Here is a 20,892-nt window from a genome sequence, read left to right on the forward strand (position 1 = left end):
TGCCTCAGGAACTGAACAGCTTGCATTCATGGATTCAGCTACGAATTCTGCATCACATCAAAGCGCGCATGAAGATCATTGTGAGGCCATCTGTCCGAAAGTTGAAGTTGAACCCGAAAGTGGATCGTCCAACGGGATAATGCTCCTAAGCACACTAGCAAATCCACCAAGGAATGGCTCAGAAAGAAGAAACGGGGGGGGTTTATGGAACGGTCTAGTCAAAGGCCTGATTTGAATCCCATTGAAATGTTGTAGGGGGATTTGAAACGGGCAGAACATGCAAAAACACCCTCAAACATCTTGCAACTGAAAGAATATTACATGGAAGAGTGGACAAAAATTCCATAAAGCCTGGTGAACACTTATGCAAAAACGCCTACATGAAGTCACTTCTGCTAAAAGGGGCAATACTAGCTTCTGAGGCCAAGGGTGTACTTACTTTTTCCCCCCACAGAAGATCACGTCTATTGATATTTCTGTTGAATAAATGATTAAAAAAGCTAATTTCCCTCGTGGATCTGTTCGAGTATATCAGCTTCATTAATAGGCGCCGTTTCAAAGATGATCAAATGTTTGCTCGTCTAAATATGTCAAAAAAGCCACCGATTCCCATGGGGTGCACTTATTTTTTCCACACGACTGTAGTGCAAACAAAAGTTCATTTTGTTCCATTTACCTAACTAACGTTCTGAATAAACTGTACTGGGGCGACGTTCAACATTTGCTTCAGTTGCTTATCGTACACTCTCATCTCGGTGGAGTCACACGGCGGTCACACCTGGCTTGACTCTCTCAACAGCGGATAAAACTGACGATGTGACGCAGCAGAAGCATCCCTGACCAGATGCTGAAAAATATTTGCCCACCAGACGGTCATAATTAGGAACAAAACCCCGCACCGAAAGTGGATTATTTTCCCGTCCTGAAGTGTCCTACTTTTCAATTCCATTCAATTTTATTATTATTTAAACAGCACTGTTAACATTACAGAAATCCACATACGAAATCTGTCGTTTATAAACTTATCCCGAACAAGAAAGCCAGAGGTGAAACTTCTCGTCTGTTTGTAGTTACAAACTACTTTCCAAGCCGCTGTTATACAAAAATAATTAGCACTGTCTGACCAATCAGAATTAAGAATTTAACAGCGCTGTAGTACACCAGTGTTATAATGCCCGTCCGAGCTCGTGTCCTGAAACTCGGGGGAATTTCTGCTTGCAGGAACACTTTAAACTTGAGATGAGAGATGATGTCGCAGTAAGTCGTACCCGTGTCTATGATAATACTAAGTGCTAATACTAGCCGAGTCCATACGAGCTAGAAGGACAGAACGCTATGCGTAATACTACAGTCGAGGGGTTTATATTCTCTATAATAACACATACTGTATATTAACAAGAGTTTACGTCTTTATTTTTACAGATTATTTTAACGGGTTTGATCAAATCATCATCAGTTGAACGACAGCTTTTATTTTCAGTAAGGTTTTTAGCTAATCGATACTCCTCGGCCCAGAACTTTGCTCATACTGGCAGGTATGTGACCATTTAACTCTCTCTCTCACTCTCTCTCTCTCTCTCTCCTCTGAAGTTTGTCAAACTTCTGCTACCTTTGAAAACTGATCTTTCAGCCCCTTTTGAGAATCAACCTTGACCCAGGAGAAATGTAACTCGACTCCAGCTTTGAAGTCAAATGTTCTGGGTTTCACAAAAGCCCCCAGTGCTCTGGTAATACAATCTAATACACAGAGAGAAACTATGCAGAGTGTTATGTACTGACCAAGACCACACTCATCTCTGCACGATACACCTGATTAAATCCTTTCTGAGGAACCGAATGTGCAGACTGGTCAAACGACTACAACAACATGCATTCATGTTTAAGAATCCGAGAAAGATGATGACCTCACAGGGAAAATGGACCTAGTATTGGGTACGACAGACTAGACACGACCTTGGAATTTTACATTCCTGTCTGACAGTTCTGTCGATTTTAATATACCGAGTCTTGTGCCTCGGTAAGTCGACGGAAAAGACTTTTTCAAAGGTGTTTTTTTAAAATAGATTTTTAAACAACGCGTCGGTTTAAAAACGTCTCGCATACAGACGTGAAAAAATAAGTACACCCCATGGAATTTTTTGACATATCTGGACGAGCAAAATATTTGATCATCTTTGAAACGGCGCCTATTAATTATGATTTTCAATCATTTATTCAACGGAAATATCGATAAATGTGATATTCTTCTGTGGAAGAAGTAAGTACACCTTCGGCCTCAGAAGCTAGTATCGCCCCCTTTAGCAGAGATAACTTCTTGGCAACTGATACGCAAGTAATCATTTGAGAGCGATAACAAGCTACTGACATTTGAAGACAAAGTCGGCTGAGAGTTCGTCCGCCATTTTTTTTTTTTCCCGAGCCGAGAGGCTTCCGAAAACATTTCCAGCAAGGGAACATAGTGAGCATCGATGTTCCCTGGTTTTTGCGGTGCATTGTGGGATTTTTAACGGAGCGAATGCTCCAGTGCACTGGAAGGATTCTGCAATTGAGACGGTCCTCAAAATAGCCGACTTCCTGATCGGTGCCCTGACTACTGAACTAGTCAGCTAATTGAGACGCACCCAAAGTTTGGATACGGTCTTAATACCAAATGAAACCTTTGGCTTTGCAAATGTCAATAAGAAGTACAATATTTCTCTTTTTCTGGTTACTGATGCTGATTTGTCCAACCCTGTGTCATAAATACATGTGTGTGTGTGTCCCCATCATGTTCTAGTTTGCAAATGCAGGCCATACAATATCATTTACCAGACCTAGGCAACATTTCCAGCGTGTTTGTACATCAGAACCTCTGCGGATCCTCTTCTTTGCTTTTTCCTTCTGACCAATGACATTTTTATAAAACTGCCACACTCAATCAGTTAGTGATTATCAATCAGACTGTTGACCAATCACACACTAGCTGACACACACACACAAACAACATATATGATTGTGCGCAAACACAACAAATACAACTCAAACATATATACAAGTTTTCATATGCTCTGTTTACATGCTGCACACAAGCACGCACACACACACACACACACACACACACACACACACAGTGTTCTGTACCTTAAGTAGTTGTCCACTCTTGTCCCCCAGGAGTGCAATGGTGTGGCCAGCCTCGGTTGCTACAGCGACAGCGGTGAGTTGAGTTGCCCAGGTGAAGGCGGGCGTGGTTTGGAGTGGCACTGCGCTGGTGATGGGGCTTGGGGTGTGTTCACCTCCGCATGGGTACTCCTTCACAGATTCCTGCACACACACACACACACACACAGTGAGATGACACACCGAGTCCATTGGTCTAATGGCTTTATTCTTAGTCAGGGCATTTTGCATCACATCACAATGGCAAGCCCTCATCCTGCAGCGTGGGGTGATGAGTGGCGTCGTGCTAGCGTCGTTCTTACAGCGCAGGGTTCTACGATCTGACGTTTTCCCCCCGTTTCAGCAACGCACCAAACGCTCGTAAGGAAACGAAGGCGTTCCGACTTTGACTTAACAGCAAACAACAACCAGTAGGGAAATGATAAAAGCGTACAGTGTTTGTGTACAGACACGAGTACGACTTTCACAACTTAGCAGCACCGGAAAGAAAAAGAAGCCGTAGAACACCCCGGTTTTACGCTCTGCTTTTCTAACGAACGCAATCCGTGTGTCGGGCTAACGTTTGACCTGAAACAATAAGGTTACGAGGTGTCCGCGTGTTACAGTTTAACATTTCTCACGGTATCAAAACGGTTTCGGTGCATCGTTAATATTTAATATTAATAACAGGTCTGAGCAGCTTCCGCGGGTTTGTTGGCCGTCGCGTATCGTAAAAGTTACTCACATGCTCAGAGTTTACAGCTGAGATAACGTAACGTAACATGTTTACAAGAGTAACGGATTACACGCCCAAAATGTTTCTCAGCTCTGGGAGAAAAACAAACGTTTCTGTAGTACGACTTAAGGCGGGTTTAGGAGGTAGAAGGTTGTCAAATCCAGCCTGTATTGTTTTTTTTGGAGAGGATCGAGAACAAATTTAACAATAGTGAAGTAACCAACCAATTATACAGCGTGACTAATCGTGACATTAACACAATTTCCCCCGAAACGTCCTTCCGAATCACGGTAGTCCGACGTCTCGACAGGTTTCGTCTCTGAAGTTTACTTCTTTAGTTTTTAGAAGAGATCGAGCACCACCACCACCCCCCACCCCCAAACCTCATGCCTAAATCATTACTCACTCACCTCAAACCGTCATCTGATATCTCAAACAGACTTCTTTATGGGCTTTCTGACCCTGTATGACTCTCTATAAAAAATTCTCTATAAAAATGGATAAAAAAATAAATAAAAAAATTGCGAGTAGCAGCCATCACTTTCTTTCTCAGCACAGAGTTTTGTATCAAATGTGGCCCAAAATTTACAGGTGGAATTGTACAGTAAAAGTGGTTCACACGACGACTTGTATGTTTTACTTTTAAACACGCTTATTTTGCCGAGTTATGGCTTTTTTTTGTTTTGTTTTGTTTTTAATGCACAAATAATAGAAATTCTGTCTTTTCAGGTGTTGATTTACGATGCAGTCTGCACAATGCTAAACTGGAGGATATAATCTTCTCTTACTAGCTTATATAAGCCTTGTAAATGCAGTGCAACACCAAATCAGCAAACTTCAGGCACGAACCACGGCCGGCTGATGGATTACACGTGGGGTGGAAAATAAGGAAAATTCCATTTTGCCCAAACTCTACCTTTAATCTATTCTCTGCAAAGTGTATTCGCAAGCGCGAATGCCTCCTGTCCTCGGCTGACGGGAGAAAAACCCTCAGAGACATAGCACTGACTAATAATTATTAATAATTCAGGTAGAATGTTAATATTAATCGTGCAAGTGTAAAACGCCGCCAAAAAAATAAGCAGGTGTGAGGTTTGCTGCTTCCAGAAGCTTCCAGGGAAACCATGGATCCCTGCACCCACCCTGTATCCTGAGGGAGGAACCAGCAGGTTCTATTCATCTCGCTCTGAGAGATAAATCAATACAGTCATTAGGAGTTAAGGCGGAAAAGAGAAAAAAAAGAGCTGAAAGGAAAGAATCGCAAACGCACGTGACTCCTAACAGCTTTTTGCCTTTGTGACATCCAGTGACCGTGTCATGCACGTGAAATGTTATCATCACGGCGCTGTGCGCTTCTTCATTCGACATTCAATGCTCGAAGTATAAAGCGGGCTTAAAGAAGTCGGAACAGGGAGCTCCCGAGTGGCGCGCAAAAAAAAAAAAAAAAAAAGAAGCAGAAATCTCTCTGAAATTCGGGAGCCTGGGGAGCAAAATTGGCCGTGCTCTTTGTGTGGGAAGAACGGCATACTGTCTCTCTCCCCAGTCACTCAGAGCGACCCTAGCCAAAGGTGGGTCTGTGGGCTAATGTATGCAGGAGAGAGAGGATCGAGCGTTCCTCTGAGCGTGTCACAAAATCCCTGCCTCAGCATGGGGTACGTTTCCCTGACCAACACGCGCTGCTTGCGTGCGAGTCAGTTTTCAGATCAAAACTCCACCTGCTTTTGCTCGTCAAGCGAAGTTCTGTTTCCAGTCCTATCGTTGGTGTGTTACCTGAATGTGTTCACCTGTTCTGTGTCTCGCACTTGATTAGTTTGTCTGTTTATACCCTGCTGTTCCTGCTCGTGACAAGCTGTATTATTATCTCGTGAGTCCACTTTTCCTATTTATATTCCGTGTCCGTGTTTATACCCATCAATCACCTGTGTTATCTTTTATGCGTGAAAACCCATCTGCCTGGGTTTTGAGCCCCGGCATGAACTTTACGACTACGGTTTGTTTTGGCTTGCACCTAATAATAAGCATCACTGATTTTACGTTCCGCCTTCACTAATCGCACGTTATACTTCACAACCTCACGCATGTAGGTATTCAATGTAGAGGTCAGAACCGATTGATCGGTTTTGTATCTGTTATCAGCAAAAATTCACACCGATAGGTTTCCCTGGTTGCGTCCGTTGCAGAGAAGGGTCCGCTGTCACGAGGGCGACCTCTAGAGGCGAGATAAAAGCTATCGCTGACAAATTTTGTTGTGTTATTTGAAGTGGTTTTTTTTTTGTTTTGTTTTTTTTGAATGTCTATTTTTATTTGTTATTTGGAGTGTTATTTTTTGGTTCAGTCAGGATGTCTCTCTTTTATTTACTGTAATATTAATTAATAGTTTAATATATATATATTTTAAAAAGTACCGGCAGGTACCGCCCAACTTCGTTATCTGTATCGGTAAAATCCACAACCGGTCCATCTCTAATTCAAGCCAAAAATATCAGTCGCCTTTGTAGATTTGCTCAATCATGGTAGAAACTATTTTTCAAAATGTGTACTACTTCACAAATTTCCTAATTATACCCGAGGGTGTAAGAGGAATTTGGGAGTTGGTGTAGATAAGGTGTTGCTACTTGAGTGGTGTGGGAAAATGCTCGTTTTCGAGCACAAGGAGCATAGAAACACACACACACGCACACGCACACACACACACACTTCTACTAGCCTTGTAAGCATCTCAAAACTAATTGAAACTTCTTAGAAACTCTCAACTTTTCTGCAGGAAAGTGACAGATCAGTGGCTGCTGAAGTTCTAACTAGCGACTGTAGGCTGAAGTACTGCTCGCTATTTTCCTATTGCAGATTATATTCTTCTTTTCCTTTTCTAAAGATCTCTAAAAAACAAAAAAAACGTGTATCCTTGGCTCATTTGGTTAGATAAACCGCTCGCATGCTTTAAATGTGCCTAAATCATCCACCTTATCGTGATTAATGTGACAGATGACGGTGCTCCGCAAACGATGCACAGCAGTCGTCTTCTTGAAAAATGGAAAAATAGCATTATTCTTCTTTATCTCTGGGTGACTCTTTTGAGTTCTTTTCTCTTTTTTTTTCTTTCTTCAAATCACACATTAATAATAATTAAAGTAAGCCATCATTTTTCATTTGATTGAGCATTCGCAACAGGCAGGCTTCTCTTCGTACCGTGAAACCTCGGTGCTGTAGAACAAAGTAACGCTTTGAGGAAGTTCGGTCATGTTATAGTTATTTACACATCATATCATGTGTAAATAAAGGCTAGCTAGATTAGCCGCGCGCTCAGCATTGAACGCAGTCAGTGTTGCACATGAATTAGTTGGTGAAATTAGACATTCTCTCAAACTACCAAAAAGGGGGGGGGGGGGGTTAAGAAACATCAATCCCAGTGTCATATGACATATTTATTTTACTGTTTATTGTTATTGTGACACAACACAACAACATATATAATCATTTAACACTGTTTGGGGGACACATGCAGCACACCTCAACATTTAATACAAAGCACATGGGGTTACGCTGTTCTAGGAAAATCCTCAACGATGAGGTGGAGTGTGAAGTGAGGTTGATTATTCTCCACGAACAGCACATTCTGAAGTGCGTTATTCCTCTTATACCAGAGCTATTCGCCAATTATGACTTCTTCTTCTTATTATTATTATTAATGAACAACGTGTCATTCTTTTTATCCATTTATAGTTACGTGTAACATTGTGGACCGTGACAGGAAGTTCATTCCTGTTATCGCATACATGACAGCAGCTATGAACATATTCATCATTTCCTCACCACTCACTCCTTGTTCTCCGTTCTGACGACTTTCCTGTGGTGGAAAAACGAACTGACACTGGAGACTCCTTCCAGGAATGATACAAGTCTCCACACAGAAAGCTTCACCGTATCGTTGCACGTTTTCCCTTTGTTAAAGGAACGTGCGTTCCCTTTGTTCTTTAATCTGTTCATTAGTAGCGTTAGATTACGTAGTTCGTACACCGTATAAGTCGACGTGAATGAGCGGTTACTATAGAAACATTAACAACGTGTTAAAACGAGCTCAACCTGTGAGTCGCGTTACTACCGTCACAGCCGGTGTTATTAAAACGAATGACCTCCTGACCAATCGGATTAGAGAATTCATCAGTTTTTGTGGTGTAAGGGGTCCCCCCAACCACCCAACACACACACACACACACACACACACACACACACGTTCCTACTCCCTTGTTTATGCTGGTATTGTTCCAAGCATTACTGTGAGGTGTGTGTTCTAGGTTAGTGTTACTCTAGAACTGCAGCTGTTCAGACGGCTGACAGACAGACAATAGCTGGGCGTAGAGAAAGCGCGGGGGGGGCTGCTGAGCGCTGGCATATGATTAAAGTCAACTCGGAACACACACACACACACACACACACACACACGTATACAAATAGAGACTCAGAGCACTCCTACTATTACTTACACAAATACACCTTTAAAATATGCATTAAGGCGGTGGCGACTCTGATGTTTACAACCACAAAGTGGTTTTCTCTGCATGAGGTTTTAAATTAAACCAAACCGTAGCTGTATGAGCCTGGGTGTGTTTTGGGTAGGTTACTTAAGCCACTGTGGTGAGAGTGTGGGTGTCCGTGTGCACGCGCACACGTGTGTGTGCGTGTGTGAGAGACTCAGGTGTGGGGGGGGAAAGGTGGAGATTAGAGTGTGGATTTGTGGTGTGTGTAAACAGTACATACTACATGCTGTGGTTGTGTTGATGGTTAAATAGTGGATTAAGAGTGGAATAAGAGATTAAAGGTCAGTAGTGGGTGTGTCTGTGCATGTGTGTGTGTGTGTGTGTGTGTGTGTGTGTGTGTGTCAGCGAAAGGGTGAGCTCATGGGATGTGGGTCAGCACAACTCTAACCAACTGCAGCTCTAAGCTGGATTTACCCCCACAACCTCACACACACACACACACACATATATAGAATAAACCTATTTTTCTAACCACACACACACACACGCTCTTTCTTACAGACACACCCCGCTTTGTGTCTTCCTCCCCCCACATCCCATTAAAAGCCCCCATGTGATTTTCCTCCTTCCTTTCACACATGCCTAAACCAGAACATCCCATTTTTTAATTTCCTCATCCGTTCCTCAGATAAAACGGCGGATTTTTCCTCTGCAAGTGCGCAGGAGTGATTTTTTTTCTTCCCCCAGCGCACTCTAAAATCATGAAAAAAAAAAAAATCTACAGTTAAATATCGTTGCGCTGTATACTATTCCGAGCTTCATATCACATGACACCAGATCACGTTACGGATTATTAAATAACGACACGAACGAATGAAACCCATTTCTTTCAGTTCTATCGCACTGTAACGGGCGCGTGCGACAGACCGACGGATTATTTGTACAATTGTTAGTTGTTGTTTTTTTTAATGCCTTTCCTACAAAAGGGAGGGAAGCTGTTTATTCATTCAAAGCAGCTATTATTCCGTGACAATGCTCTGAGGAATCCGGCTCCCGTCATGTGACGCTGGAACTACCGGAAAAACTCGGGACTCAGTTCCTGACTGAAAGATCAAGTCACCACAACAGGATATTTCGGAAAGGATTATAAAATAGGATTGCCCACTTTTCAACGAGCCGAAACCGGACATGCCCCGGCATACGTCTGAGGTCGAAATGCTTGTATAATGCACACTGTGTGGCCAAAAGTTTGTGGACACCTGACCGTTTACACCCATAGATATGGGTTTAGGATGACCTTTGGGATGAACCGGAACGCCGACTGCACCCAAGGCCTCCTCACCCAACATCAGTGTCTGACCTCGCCAATGCTCTTGTGGCTACATGAACACAAATCCCCACAGACACACTCCAAACTCTAGTGGAAAGCCTTCCCACGAGAGTGGAGCATATCATAACAGCAAAAAGAAGGGAATAAATCTGGAACGGGATGTTCAACAAGTGCATATAGTGTAGTGTAGTGCACTCTAGCACAAAAACATTGTAATTTCGACTTTGAAACACACACACACACACACACACAGAGAGAGAGAGAGAGAGATGATATTAAGGCAGCACCACTACTGAGAAATGACTAGTATCTGCTTCTGAGTGTAGCTCTGAATGGCCATCGAGATCACTAGTCTCACAGTATGGAATGGTCCAGGCAGTGAATTTGTTCCAGTCTTCCAGTCACACATTCACACACACACACACACACACACACACACACACACACACTCCCACAGTGCTGTGCGGATTAGCACCGTCTCTGGCAGCTTGAGCTTAATCTATGTCAGCGCTGAAGCAGCTGGCCTCTCTCTGCTCTACATGGCCGTGCCGTGAGCCCAGACGACTCTGATGAGTCTTCCCCGTACGTTCCTCCTCACCTCGCTGTCGCACTCTGACCCCATTAATGGGCTCAAAACGGTCAAGCAGACCCGAGTAAAAAAAAAAAAAAAAAAAAAAACTGAAGACTGCTCCAGGCGGAGTGTCAGGGAAAGTGTCAGTATTGCGATATGACAGGATGCAGGATTGTTCGTGTTCGGTACAGCACACAGAATTGCACAATACTGAATGGCTATGTGACCATATGTACTCTAAACGCAGTACGGTTTTTCATTTAAGAGCTTTGATTAGCGTCGCCCTTTATAGCATAATATGCTAATGCACGGTAAACCAACCCCCGAAATGCGACTTTGACGAATTAACAGCCCGGGGCCATTTTTCTAACGCAATCATGAGGTAACCCACGCAAACTGGAAGCAATACACAATGGAAACGTCTCTTAACCACTTTTTTATTATTATTACACTTCAAACGACTTAAATAATGATTTATATTTTTATATACTTACGTTTTTAAAGAGGTAACTGAGCTAAATTTTCAGGGATTTTTTTTTTAATAAATACATTACTATGAATACATTCAAAAACACACCCGACATGTCATTTAGCCACTGGCAATTAGACTAATTCGTTCATTAATCTTCATTAACTGCTTTATCCTGGTCAGGGTTGCAGTGGATCTGGACTCCAGCCCAGGAATGCTGGGCGCGAGGCGGGAATACACCCTAGATGGGACGCCAGTCTACGAGCACACACATTCACACACTCGGTCACACCTAGGGGCAATTTCCAGAGTCGCCAATCGAGCAGCTGAAGCATGAACGCCTTGCTCAGTGGTAGACTGGTGGTGCTGAGAGCTAAACCTTCAGTATCCCAGAGCCTTAACCGCCCTAACTGCTGAGCACTACCCTTGCATGAAGCAAATCAAGACCATGAATTCCTTCAAAATGAATAAAATACTCTTAAATACAGTCGCAATCAAAATGATTCAACGCCCCAGTGCAAATCAGGTTTATTGTCAAAATGGACAGACTTTCGGCTGTTTGCGACGAACAAATCAAACAAAAGTGGTTGAAATAGTTCAACACGACGAATGCTTCAAGTGGTTTCCCCAAATTCAACTGAAAATCCGATTTATAATGATTTCTCCAGTTTCAGAATTATTCAACCCCGTCATAGCAGACATCTTTAGTACTTAGTAGAGCGTCCTTTTACTGTTATGACCTGCTGCAAACGTGATGCAGAGCTTCTGGCATTCACGTTCCTCATGAGCAATGACCTCCAGTTCAGTAATATTTTTGGGTTTGTGTGCTGCAACCGCCTTCTTCAAATCCCACCAGAGATTTTCTATGGGGTTCAAGTCAGGTGACTGTGATGGCCCTGTAGAATCTTCCAGGACTTCTTCTGCAAGCAAGCCTTGGTGGAATTTGAGGTACGCATGGGATCATTGTCCTGTTGTTCCTCACAGACGGCATGATGTTTTCTCCTAGGATTTCCTGATACTTCAATGAATCCATCTCGCCTTCCACACACTGCAGGTTTCCAGTGCCAGAGGATGCAAAGCAGCCCCAGAGCATCACCGAGCCTCCACCATGCTTGACTGTGGACAGAGTGTTCTTTCTTCATTCTTCTTCCTCCAGACATACCGCTGATCCATCGTGCCGAAAAGTTCCAGTTTTGTTTCATCGCTCCACCGAACAGAATCCCAAAACTTCTGTGGCTTATTTATATGGTTTTGAGCGATTGTCTTGTGCAGTAGTGGTGAACGTCTTGGAGTTCTGGCATGGAAACCTGCAGCGTATAGTACGTTCCTTACTGTGCTCACTGAAACCTCAGGGCCTGTTGCACCAAGTCTAGCTACAGGTCTTTGGCAGTCACTCAAAGGTTTTTCACAACCTGCCTTCTCAGAAATCTGCTTGCAGTCGTCGAAAGCTTCCTTTTTCTACCCCGTCCAGGTATTTCATCCATTTTCTACCCCTAGCCAGTTCCGGTATTTCATGTGTTCCAGCTCAAGCACACCTGGTGTAACTAATGAATCCCTCGCTAAGTTGTATCAGGTGTGCTCGAGACAACACCTGTTTTGCATATTTGTGCTGTTGTGAGGGATTCTATTCAGGGGGGGTGAATAATTTTGAAACTGGAGAAGTCATTATAAGCTGTATTTTCAGTTGAATTTGGGGAAACCACCTGAAGCATTCGTTGTGTTTCAGCAACTATTTCAGTTGCTTTTGTTTGATTCGTTCATCGCAAACAGCTGACAGCCTGTATATTTTGACAATAAACCTGATTTGCAATGGGGGGGGGTTGAATAATTTTGGTTGCAACTGTATGCAAATTTACTCTTAATCCTACAGTGAAGCCACACAGGACTCAAACATGACTGCAGCATAGATGTCCCCTACAAAGTCTGCATTTTCTGCACACTCTAAAATCTTGGAGAGGAACTAAAGAACACTGCACTGTGTGCGAATTACCACGTTACACATTTCATCACATCAAGGCTGCTATCATGTAAAGCAATGTGAAATTATCATATAAATGGGCAGAAAACTGTCTAACCGGATCGGCCTAATTACGGCCTTCTGTCATTCTCCTCGTATAGGACAATCATGCTTATTTACTACGTTAATTATTTTGTCACGGTTCAAAAAATGCAACCTTCAAGGATGTAAAATAGCTCCATTGTTCCCAATTGTGCGGTGTGCTGTTGGAGAACTGCAAGTTCTTCAGAATGAGAAATTAGGCTTGCTAGGTAGAGAACACATAGTATAGTATTACATATAGTGTTGCAGTATGACTGTCGAAATAGGGTACGTAATTATACGTAGGTCTATAAATATAACCAATAGCGATCGCAGTAATATACAGTGAAGTGCAAAACTCTGTAGTTCTGTGTGAAGACATCTATTTTACAATTTATCTACAAAAGGATTCCAAGAAGTTGAGCCGTGGGTGTATCCTGCGACAGGACAACAATCCAAAACATGGGAAATAGTCTGAAAAGAACTGAAGGAAATACGTCAGCGTTTTTGCTACAACCCTCTTCTCCTGGAAAAAAAAAAAAAAAAGGAAGTGTTTGACATCTGGCAGAGTTATAACTGACAGCTCAACAAGAAAAAGACTAGTCGAACGGTACGACAAGAGAATCCCATAGAGAGAACATAGCAAATGTTATCTCTTGAGATGCAAACTTTTAAACTGACCTTGTCTTGGCCTTTTTTTTCAATTTGGTCCTAAGGGCGCACAAACTATTGCACTCACCTCTATTTAGTCAACAGTAAACAATGATGCATAGGGCTAAATTTAATCCTTCCTGTACCGCGGTGAATACGTGAGCTTCTTCCACTTGTCACCTTTTAAGAACCCACACTATCTCCAAACCAAACTATCCAGTTTTTTAGTCTCCCAACCGTTCATAGTATTGCAGTGTGGATTGTTAGCACGACATGTAAGTAAGACATTAACGTTTAGCGATGACTCACCGGAGGAAGCTTGAGGCACTTGGAGGAGACTTCGTATGCGATGTAGGCCTCCTGCTCTTTGTCTCCTTTTCCTTCCTGTGTGTAGCACAGAAACTGTGCCCGCTCCAGCGCCTGATCCAGCTTCTCCATGCTGTACACGCACAGAGCCGAGCGCCCCGTGGGCGCGGGTGTCGACGCCTGCCCTGCCGCCATGGCGACAAACATGGTGGCTTTTCCGAGGAAAGTTCCCATGGCGACCGCCTGTGCCAGGTTGTAGCCCCCTGTGCAGCTCAGTGGTACCTCCACGTACGAGTAAAAGCTGGGGTCTCCGGCGCAGAGGCGTGATATGTATGTCTGATAAGCGCGTGTTTTCAGCGTATCGCGGCGTGAGAACAGGAAGTAAATGTGTGTACCATGATGAAACGCCTTCACAAACTGGTTGTTGTACTCGGAGTAACTGCCCACTACAAGCTTTCCCAGTTCCTCGTGTGAAAATGCAGGAGAGGACTGGTACTGCTCGAGGCGGCGCGTTGTGATTGGTGGAATTCCGCCGGGTCCTTTGCTAGTGTAACCTCGTCCTACAAGCATGAGGCGCGTGCTCTTGTGCTCGGTGAGCACGGCCACGGTGGAGACACGAGGGTCGTTGGCAGCTACGTACTGAGTGTCCACGGGGTTGGCCGTGTGGTACAGCACCTGGGAAACGTTGGCCAGGCTGCGCTTCTCGCAGATGCCTTGCAGCACCGTGCCGCACACAATCAGGCGCTGTGCTTGTGACCCTTCCTGTTTCTCCAGCAGCAGTAGCTGGTTGGTGTTGTCAGTTTGACGTGCCTGGCTGCAGTCTTTAGGCTCAATCGGGGGCAAACAGTCGGGGCTGTCCAGCGTGGGGCCAGTTTTGCCCCATGAGATGAGCTGGAGGTCTGGAGAGAGGTGGTAGAGCGCGTTAACCGCACCTACGTACACGTAGCCCGAGCTGGAGTCCAGTAAGAGGTGGTTAAGGCGCGAGTCGTGGAGGGAGATGAAGGTCGGGGGGTTGGTGCGGGCAAAAAGGGGTAGTGGGGGCAACAGCAGGAACAGCACCAAGGGCCACCAGCAGATGGCGTGGAGGAGCAGCAGGGGACCAGCAGCCGGCATGGCACCCCCTTACCTGTTATAGAGACAGACAGAGAGAATATGACAAAGGAAAAACGAGACAGGTAGGAATGAGGGTTTGTTTTTGTTTTTTTAAAGAGGAAGTAATGCAGGTATGGCAGGAATACAAAAGAGAGGGCAGACGAAGGGATTTCAGGAATTCAGAAAGAGCACAATAGAAACAGGCCAAAGGAAGAACATGGCAGAAAAAAAATAGTGCATGAAAAGAAGGAAGCGAACAAGGGAAAGGAGAGAATGATTGGGATGGAAAGTTTGGTACAGTACAAGAGAAAGGAAACACATGGAAGGACGATTGCAAGATAGTTGCAGAGAGAAAAGAGAGAGAGAGAGAGAGAGAGAGAGAGAGAGGGGGGAAAAGGACAACAGTTAGGTTAACACAAACACACCAGAGACAGTATGTTCTGCAAATCCTTGGTACACAACACAAAGCTTCACTGCATCAAACGGATTCTTCTGTTCTTCAAAGTCCTGCCACCTTCACACGGATGGGGGAGGACGCCCAGCTCCGACCCGGCATCTCTCTCAGCTAGCCTCAATCAAACTCCCTCCTTTCAGACAGAGAAACGCAAAAGCGACTGCTGCACTCGTTCACTAACGGAAGGGAAGGTGTCCGAACCGTGAGCTACCTCGGGTATCATACAAGACACGCTCGTGCCTGACGCATCAAGGAACTAATAGAAGTACATACTTTAAGTTAGGTGCTAAATTACACGTGGCCCCAAATGTAGCTACTCGGTGCTTCTTGAATATTTATGAAATTTTTAAAAATCACCAGCCTCACGGAAATGCTAAAAAAGTGACGGCACCTGAAACGAGACGAATCCCAGGTGTTTCTCCACCTATGAAAAATTCCAGACCTGCTTGAGACACAACTTTGACTAATTCGTGTTCGAATAACGAACATTACTTCATTCCAGAAGAGAAAAAAAGAAACGGTATCAAAGGACACCGAGTGTGAGAAGAAAAAAAAAAAAGGAGAGTAAGGAGGAGGAGAGGCATGGGAGGGGAGAGGAGTCATCTTTAATTCATTTAGCAGCAGCAGAAGTCTTGGGGGCCTGCTGCTGCTTCTGCTGCTTCTGCTGTATGAAAGATGAGAGAGTGGAGTTAGCGAGGTCGATCAGTATGCACAACGTTTTACCTCCTCATCTCCCCTCTTCAAAGCCTCGGCTCAGAGAAAGGCCTGTTTGACACGCTAGCCAGATTAGCCACTTCTTTTCAATTAGGCCTGGGCTTTGCGAGGTTGTAGTGACACCTTGTTTATAAGGAGTGAAGGCGGAACATCGTCTCCCGCACCACGCCTCAGCCTCCCGGTGGCAGACTCCCGCGCTGGCCTGCATTCATCAACGTGATCAAAAGGCTGGGAAAAGCTACGTGCTAACCGGCAACAACCCTTACTACTGACAACTTTTAAAAGATTTAAAGGTCTGGATAGAAGATTGTGGGAAGCTTCTCGTGCATCCGATGATGACGCTAGGGCTGTATCGATTAACGGATGCAATCGGCCCCTCCCCCTACTACCCGTTTTAAATAGTTTTCTGTGCCTGATGTTTTTCTTTGCAAAAAAGTGAAGACGTGCGATTAAATCACGTGTGATTAATAAGGTGAACAGTTTGGGAGAAATAATCCCGACGGCCAAAATGAGTACGAAAAGCTGATTAGGTCGGCGACGTCTGACGAACCATGATTCAGACCTCAGACCTAAAAGCTCAAGGGTAAAAAAAAGCCAAGAACATCACAGAGGCCCACGCCCTGCCAAATAAATTAAGAAGCGCCATGAAGAGGGGAATAAAAAGGGTGTGTCGCCTGCAACGTCCTCCATGTGAATCGCAGCCGGGACACGAAACAGACGACGAAACCAGAGGATGTCTCCTGGATCCCCACTGCCCATATATATGTGTGCGCGTGTGTGCCTTTCTAACCCAGGGAGGAAAGAGTAGCGAACAAAAGGCTGATAAAATAGAGTGCAGGGGGTCTCGCTCTCTGTCAAAACATCCAATTTCATGGCTCAAATTTGAAACGAGCGTTTTCTGCACGATCAGCGTTCAACAATATCTCCGTCTCTCTCTCTCTCTCTCTCTCTCCCCATCCGTCTCTCCTCTACGCTGTCTCGTTCTCTCTTCTTAAATGATAATAAGCGTTCCAGGGCATACGAGAAGGAAACACACACACAGACGCACACACGCACGTGCACTCGGATGAGTGACAGAACTTCTTTGTGCGGTGAATTGAAAGAGAAGGGGGTGAGGAGGGGGTGTATTGGTGTGGGGGGGGGGTGGGGGGGTTGTGTATTGGGAGACGAGCGCTTCCTTACATTTTGGAACGAGCCCGTGTTGTTTGACGGGAGGAAAGTAAATGGGGGTTGATTTTTTTTTTCTCCTTTTTTTCTCAGCGGCGTTGCGATGATAACAGACTCGGTGAAGCTTGTTCGAGTCTGCTGAATGACTGGATGCTTTCTCTGACACAGCGCACGGTTAATGGAGGCAGCAGAGCTGAATGGTACTAAAGAATTTTTCTTTTCTTTTTTTTTTTAAACCTTTAACAGGCTCAGATTCCAAACCTGACCTTTGACTCTGGTTACGCCTACTCGTTCCCTAGTGTCGCTCATTTTCTCTCTCTCTCTCTCTCTCTCTCTCTCTCTCTTCTGGTCAGTGGTGTGTTGAGAGTGGAGCCGAGAGCTCATCTTTGGCATGTTCCGCAGCTGGCTGGAGAGTGCTGTCAAAATTCCACCCATTTCCTTCAGAAACAGACATCCGGGCAATTATAATGGTCTCTGTGTGTGTGTGTGTGTGTGTGTGTGTGTGTGTGTGTGTGTGGTGCACCGTACAATGATAAACGGAAACACAGACACACACCAACCCACACACATGCAGAGCCTTTCTCGGCTGCACAGAGTACTAAAATTTTTGGCAGCTGAAAACTCAACAGCACCGGCCAACGGTTCAATACCGACGGTTCCACTAACAAGACATAATGTCATTCGCGGGGTTAACAGCATTCACGGCTACATCCTACAGCATGCAACAACGGCAGACAAACACCGAATAACATTACAGCCACGTCCGAGATGTCGTATCCTCGACGCTCGCTGTTTTCGTCCGGCAGACGTCTCTTACGGCGCGGCGCGGCACAAATAAACACAGACGTTTTCCGTTTCCAGCGTTTTACCGTACGGACAACTTCCTTGCTGTTTAGGGTTCGTTTCGTGTTTGTGAGCCGTCGAGTGGATTTAAAAAAAAAAAAAAAAACGATTCTTCTTTAATAAGTAAACGATACGCTCCTCGCTCTCGTAACGGCAAACTTTTTCCTGTCAGTTTCGTGGCGATTACTGACGGAACTGCAGCAGTTTACTGAATAACGTGCTTCGGGAAGAATTGAATAATAAGCTAGGACATTGAAGAGGTTCGTTTCATCGCTAATTTCATCGCAGCGTGATAACTGAAAGACTCGGGTGAATGTTCGAACCCATTTCTATGCGGAAATTAATAATGACATCGCTCAGGCGGTTTCGACGTTCTATTGGTTCCTTGTTTTTATTTATTTTATTTTTTTTAAACCCTCCATACAGACACTGTTCCTAGAGACACATACACAAAGCTGAAGGACACTACACAAAGCCTGTACATCACTTCTAGCCAGGGAATTAAAAGCTGTGACTCTCTCTCTCTCCGCGTGTGTGTGTGTATGTGTGTGTATGTGTGTGTGTGTGTGTGTGTGTGTGTGTGAAGGAAGAACGCTTTTAGGGGCACCATGTTGAATTTGAAGAGCCATTTGAACCCCACCCATCTGGCTGGAATCGCAAGTCAATAAGAGCGCCTACTGTCAGCTGTCAAATACCGATCCCTGCACAAATACCAAAGCAGACAGACACATGATGGGATTATTTATTTTTGTATTAGCATAAAATACATTAAAATTTTTTTTTTTTTTTTTTTTTTAAATCAACAGATTTTAAACATGTAGAAGTTTTAGAAGCGTTAAGGCGCATTAAACGGCAACAAATCTCACGTTCGCCCTGGGGTTTTTCCGATAACGCTCTTGGGGCAGAGGGCACGCAGCGCTGTTGTACGTGTGTGTATCGCGCACGAGCGTGTGTGTGTGTGTGTGTGTGAGACGCAGCGGGGGATTTTCACCTGCTAATAAAACATGAAAAACTGCTGGAAGAGGAAGACAAAGAATTTCACGTATAACACACACACACACACACACACACACACACACACACACACACACACACAAACAGAGCAGCCGCAGCAAGGAGGAACATCTCCGGGCAATGAATTCATTCCAGAGACAGCCAGTGATGATTATAGGAAAGCGAGCAAGAAAGAGAGAGAGAGAGAGAGAGAGAGAGAGAGAGAGAGATAGGGGGGAGTGAAAGGGGGAAGAGTGGGATTTACAAGTCTCTTTGATGCCAAACATGAGAGTGTCAGCATACCAAGTGTGTATGTGAGAGAGAGAGAGAGAGAGAGAGAGAGAGAGAGAGAGAAGGAGGAAGAGTGTATGCTTTGGGTGTGCTTGGGGTTTAATCACCACCTCAGTGTGATGGAAGAAGCTCATTACCATACTCAACACGGACTGGGAGAAAGGGTGGAGAAACAGATACTCTGGAAAGTCTACAACTAGTATAAAACTGGGAAAAAAAAAAAAAAAAAAAAAAGAGAGAGAGCGAGAGAGAGCATTTTTTTTTAAAACCCCATCCCTGGTTGGTTGAAGAATAGACGCAGCAATGAAAGCGGAGATAGAAAAATAGCCAGATTTGCAATGTAACCTCATAAATATTTTATCAGCACGAAACAGTACAGTACGTGCAGTTTTCCTAATGTATCACAGGAGGAAGTCTCTCTGTCTCTGTTTCCCTGCTTATTTACTCCCCACCGTCTCCTAACTCCCAACCCCAACGTTATCTTTTCCTGACTGCTGCAATCTCGTCTTTGTTCATTTTATCCTCATCCTTCCTGCTCAAATATTTCTTGCAACATTTGATACCACCGAGTCCCTGGTTCGAGCCGAGTGTGTGTGTGTGTGTGTGTGTGCGCGCGCACGGGAGAGAGTGTGTTTGTGAACTGAACACGGTTTAGAAGAGAGTGCGGTTCTGCTCCTGCAGGAATTTCCAACGAAATGTTGTTGTTTTTTTTTTTTTGCTGCAGTTCAAAGCTGTCGACCAATCACAGCGCGCTCGGGCTAATTATCACCTCGCAGAATAAACAAATATGATGATGACATCTCGTTTTGATGCTAATGACCCTTAATGGGCACTCGGGGAGCTGGGATGGCATTCTAATAACTCCCTGCGATAAGGAAAAAGATTGTAGTCGTGCTGTCGGGTGAGAGAAAAAAAAAACGAAGACTTAACATTTACCGGCAATAAGGCAGCACACTTAATCTTGATTAGGTGCTGAATGTCAGGCCCTGAATGTGAGCCCTTACACTGAAGAGAGAGAGAGAAAAAAAAAAAAAAAGGAACAAGATCTGAAGATCTGAAGACATCCTTCCATATGATTATGATCATTAGATATCACCTCGGCTCCCGTTTTCACACCGACGCACTTCCTCTCGCTTTCACACCCACCCACACACACACACACACACACACACACACACACACACACACGTGTGCGGCATGCAGCACATCAGCTTTCATCACCTCCCTGTCAAGCATCTGTGCATCGTGCTACAACGTTAATTATTTGATGGAGCCTGATAAAACGGAGCGCTCTACTGCAATCCCAGCAGACGGGTTTATTAGCTCGTACTTACGCGCCGCAAACACCGTCATCTATACATACACACACACACGCTAGTGGTCCGAGTATCAATCTCACCCTGAAATATCGGATTGGATTTGAAACGCTGTCCAATCCAATACACTGCATGTTTTCTGCAACTGCTGTGAAAGCATCTGAGGAGTGAACGCGTGTTAGAAGCTGTCGGATATCGTCCGCTGTTAAAAGAAGAAATGCGATTAGTGCCGCTAATGAACTTTTTTCAAGGAAATGGGAGAGACTATATATATATATATATATATATATATATATATATATATATATATA

At 44.4% G+C, this 20,892-nt stretch overlaps 1 protein-coding gene across 3 annotated transcripts in view; it reads right to left on the bottom strand.

Annotated features, from left to right (window-relative positions):
* Positions 1 to 20,892, bottom strand: part of plxnb3 (plexin B3) — a 115,132-nt gene that overhangs the window by 49,192 nt on the left and 45,048 nt on the right. For all 3 annotated transcript variants that reach the window (XM_053625688.1, XM_053625689.1, XM_053625687.1), the window contains exons 2-3: positions 13,715 to 14,837; positions 3,121 to 3,300 (exon numbers count right to left, since the gene is read on the bottom strand). In XM_053625688.1, coding sequence (XP_053481663.1) covers positions 3,121 to 3,300; positions 13,715 to 14,824 — 1,290 coding nt within the window. In that variant the 5' untranslated portion in view covers positions 14,825 to 14,837. The remainder of the gene's footprint in view (positions 1 to 3,120; positions 3,301 to 13,714; positions 14,838 to 20,892) is intronic.

This window comes from Ictalurus furcatus, chromosome 5 (assembly GCF_023375685.1).
Source record: "Ictalurus furcatus strain D&B chromosome 5, Billie_1.0, whole genome shotgun sequence".
Classification (NCBI taxonomy): Eukaryota; Metazoa; Chordata; class Actinopteri; order Siluriformes; family Ictaluridae; genus Ictalurus; species Ictalurus furcatus.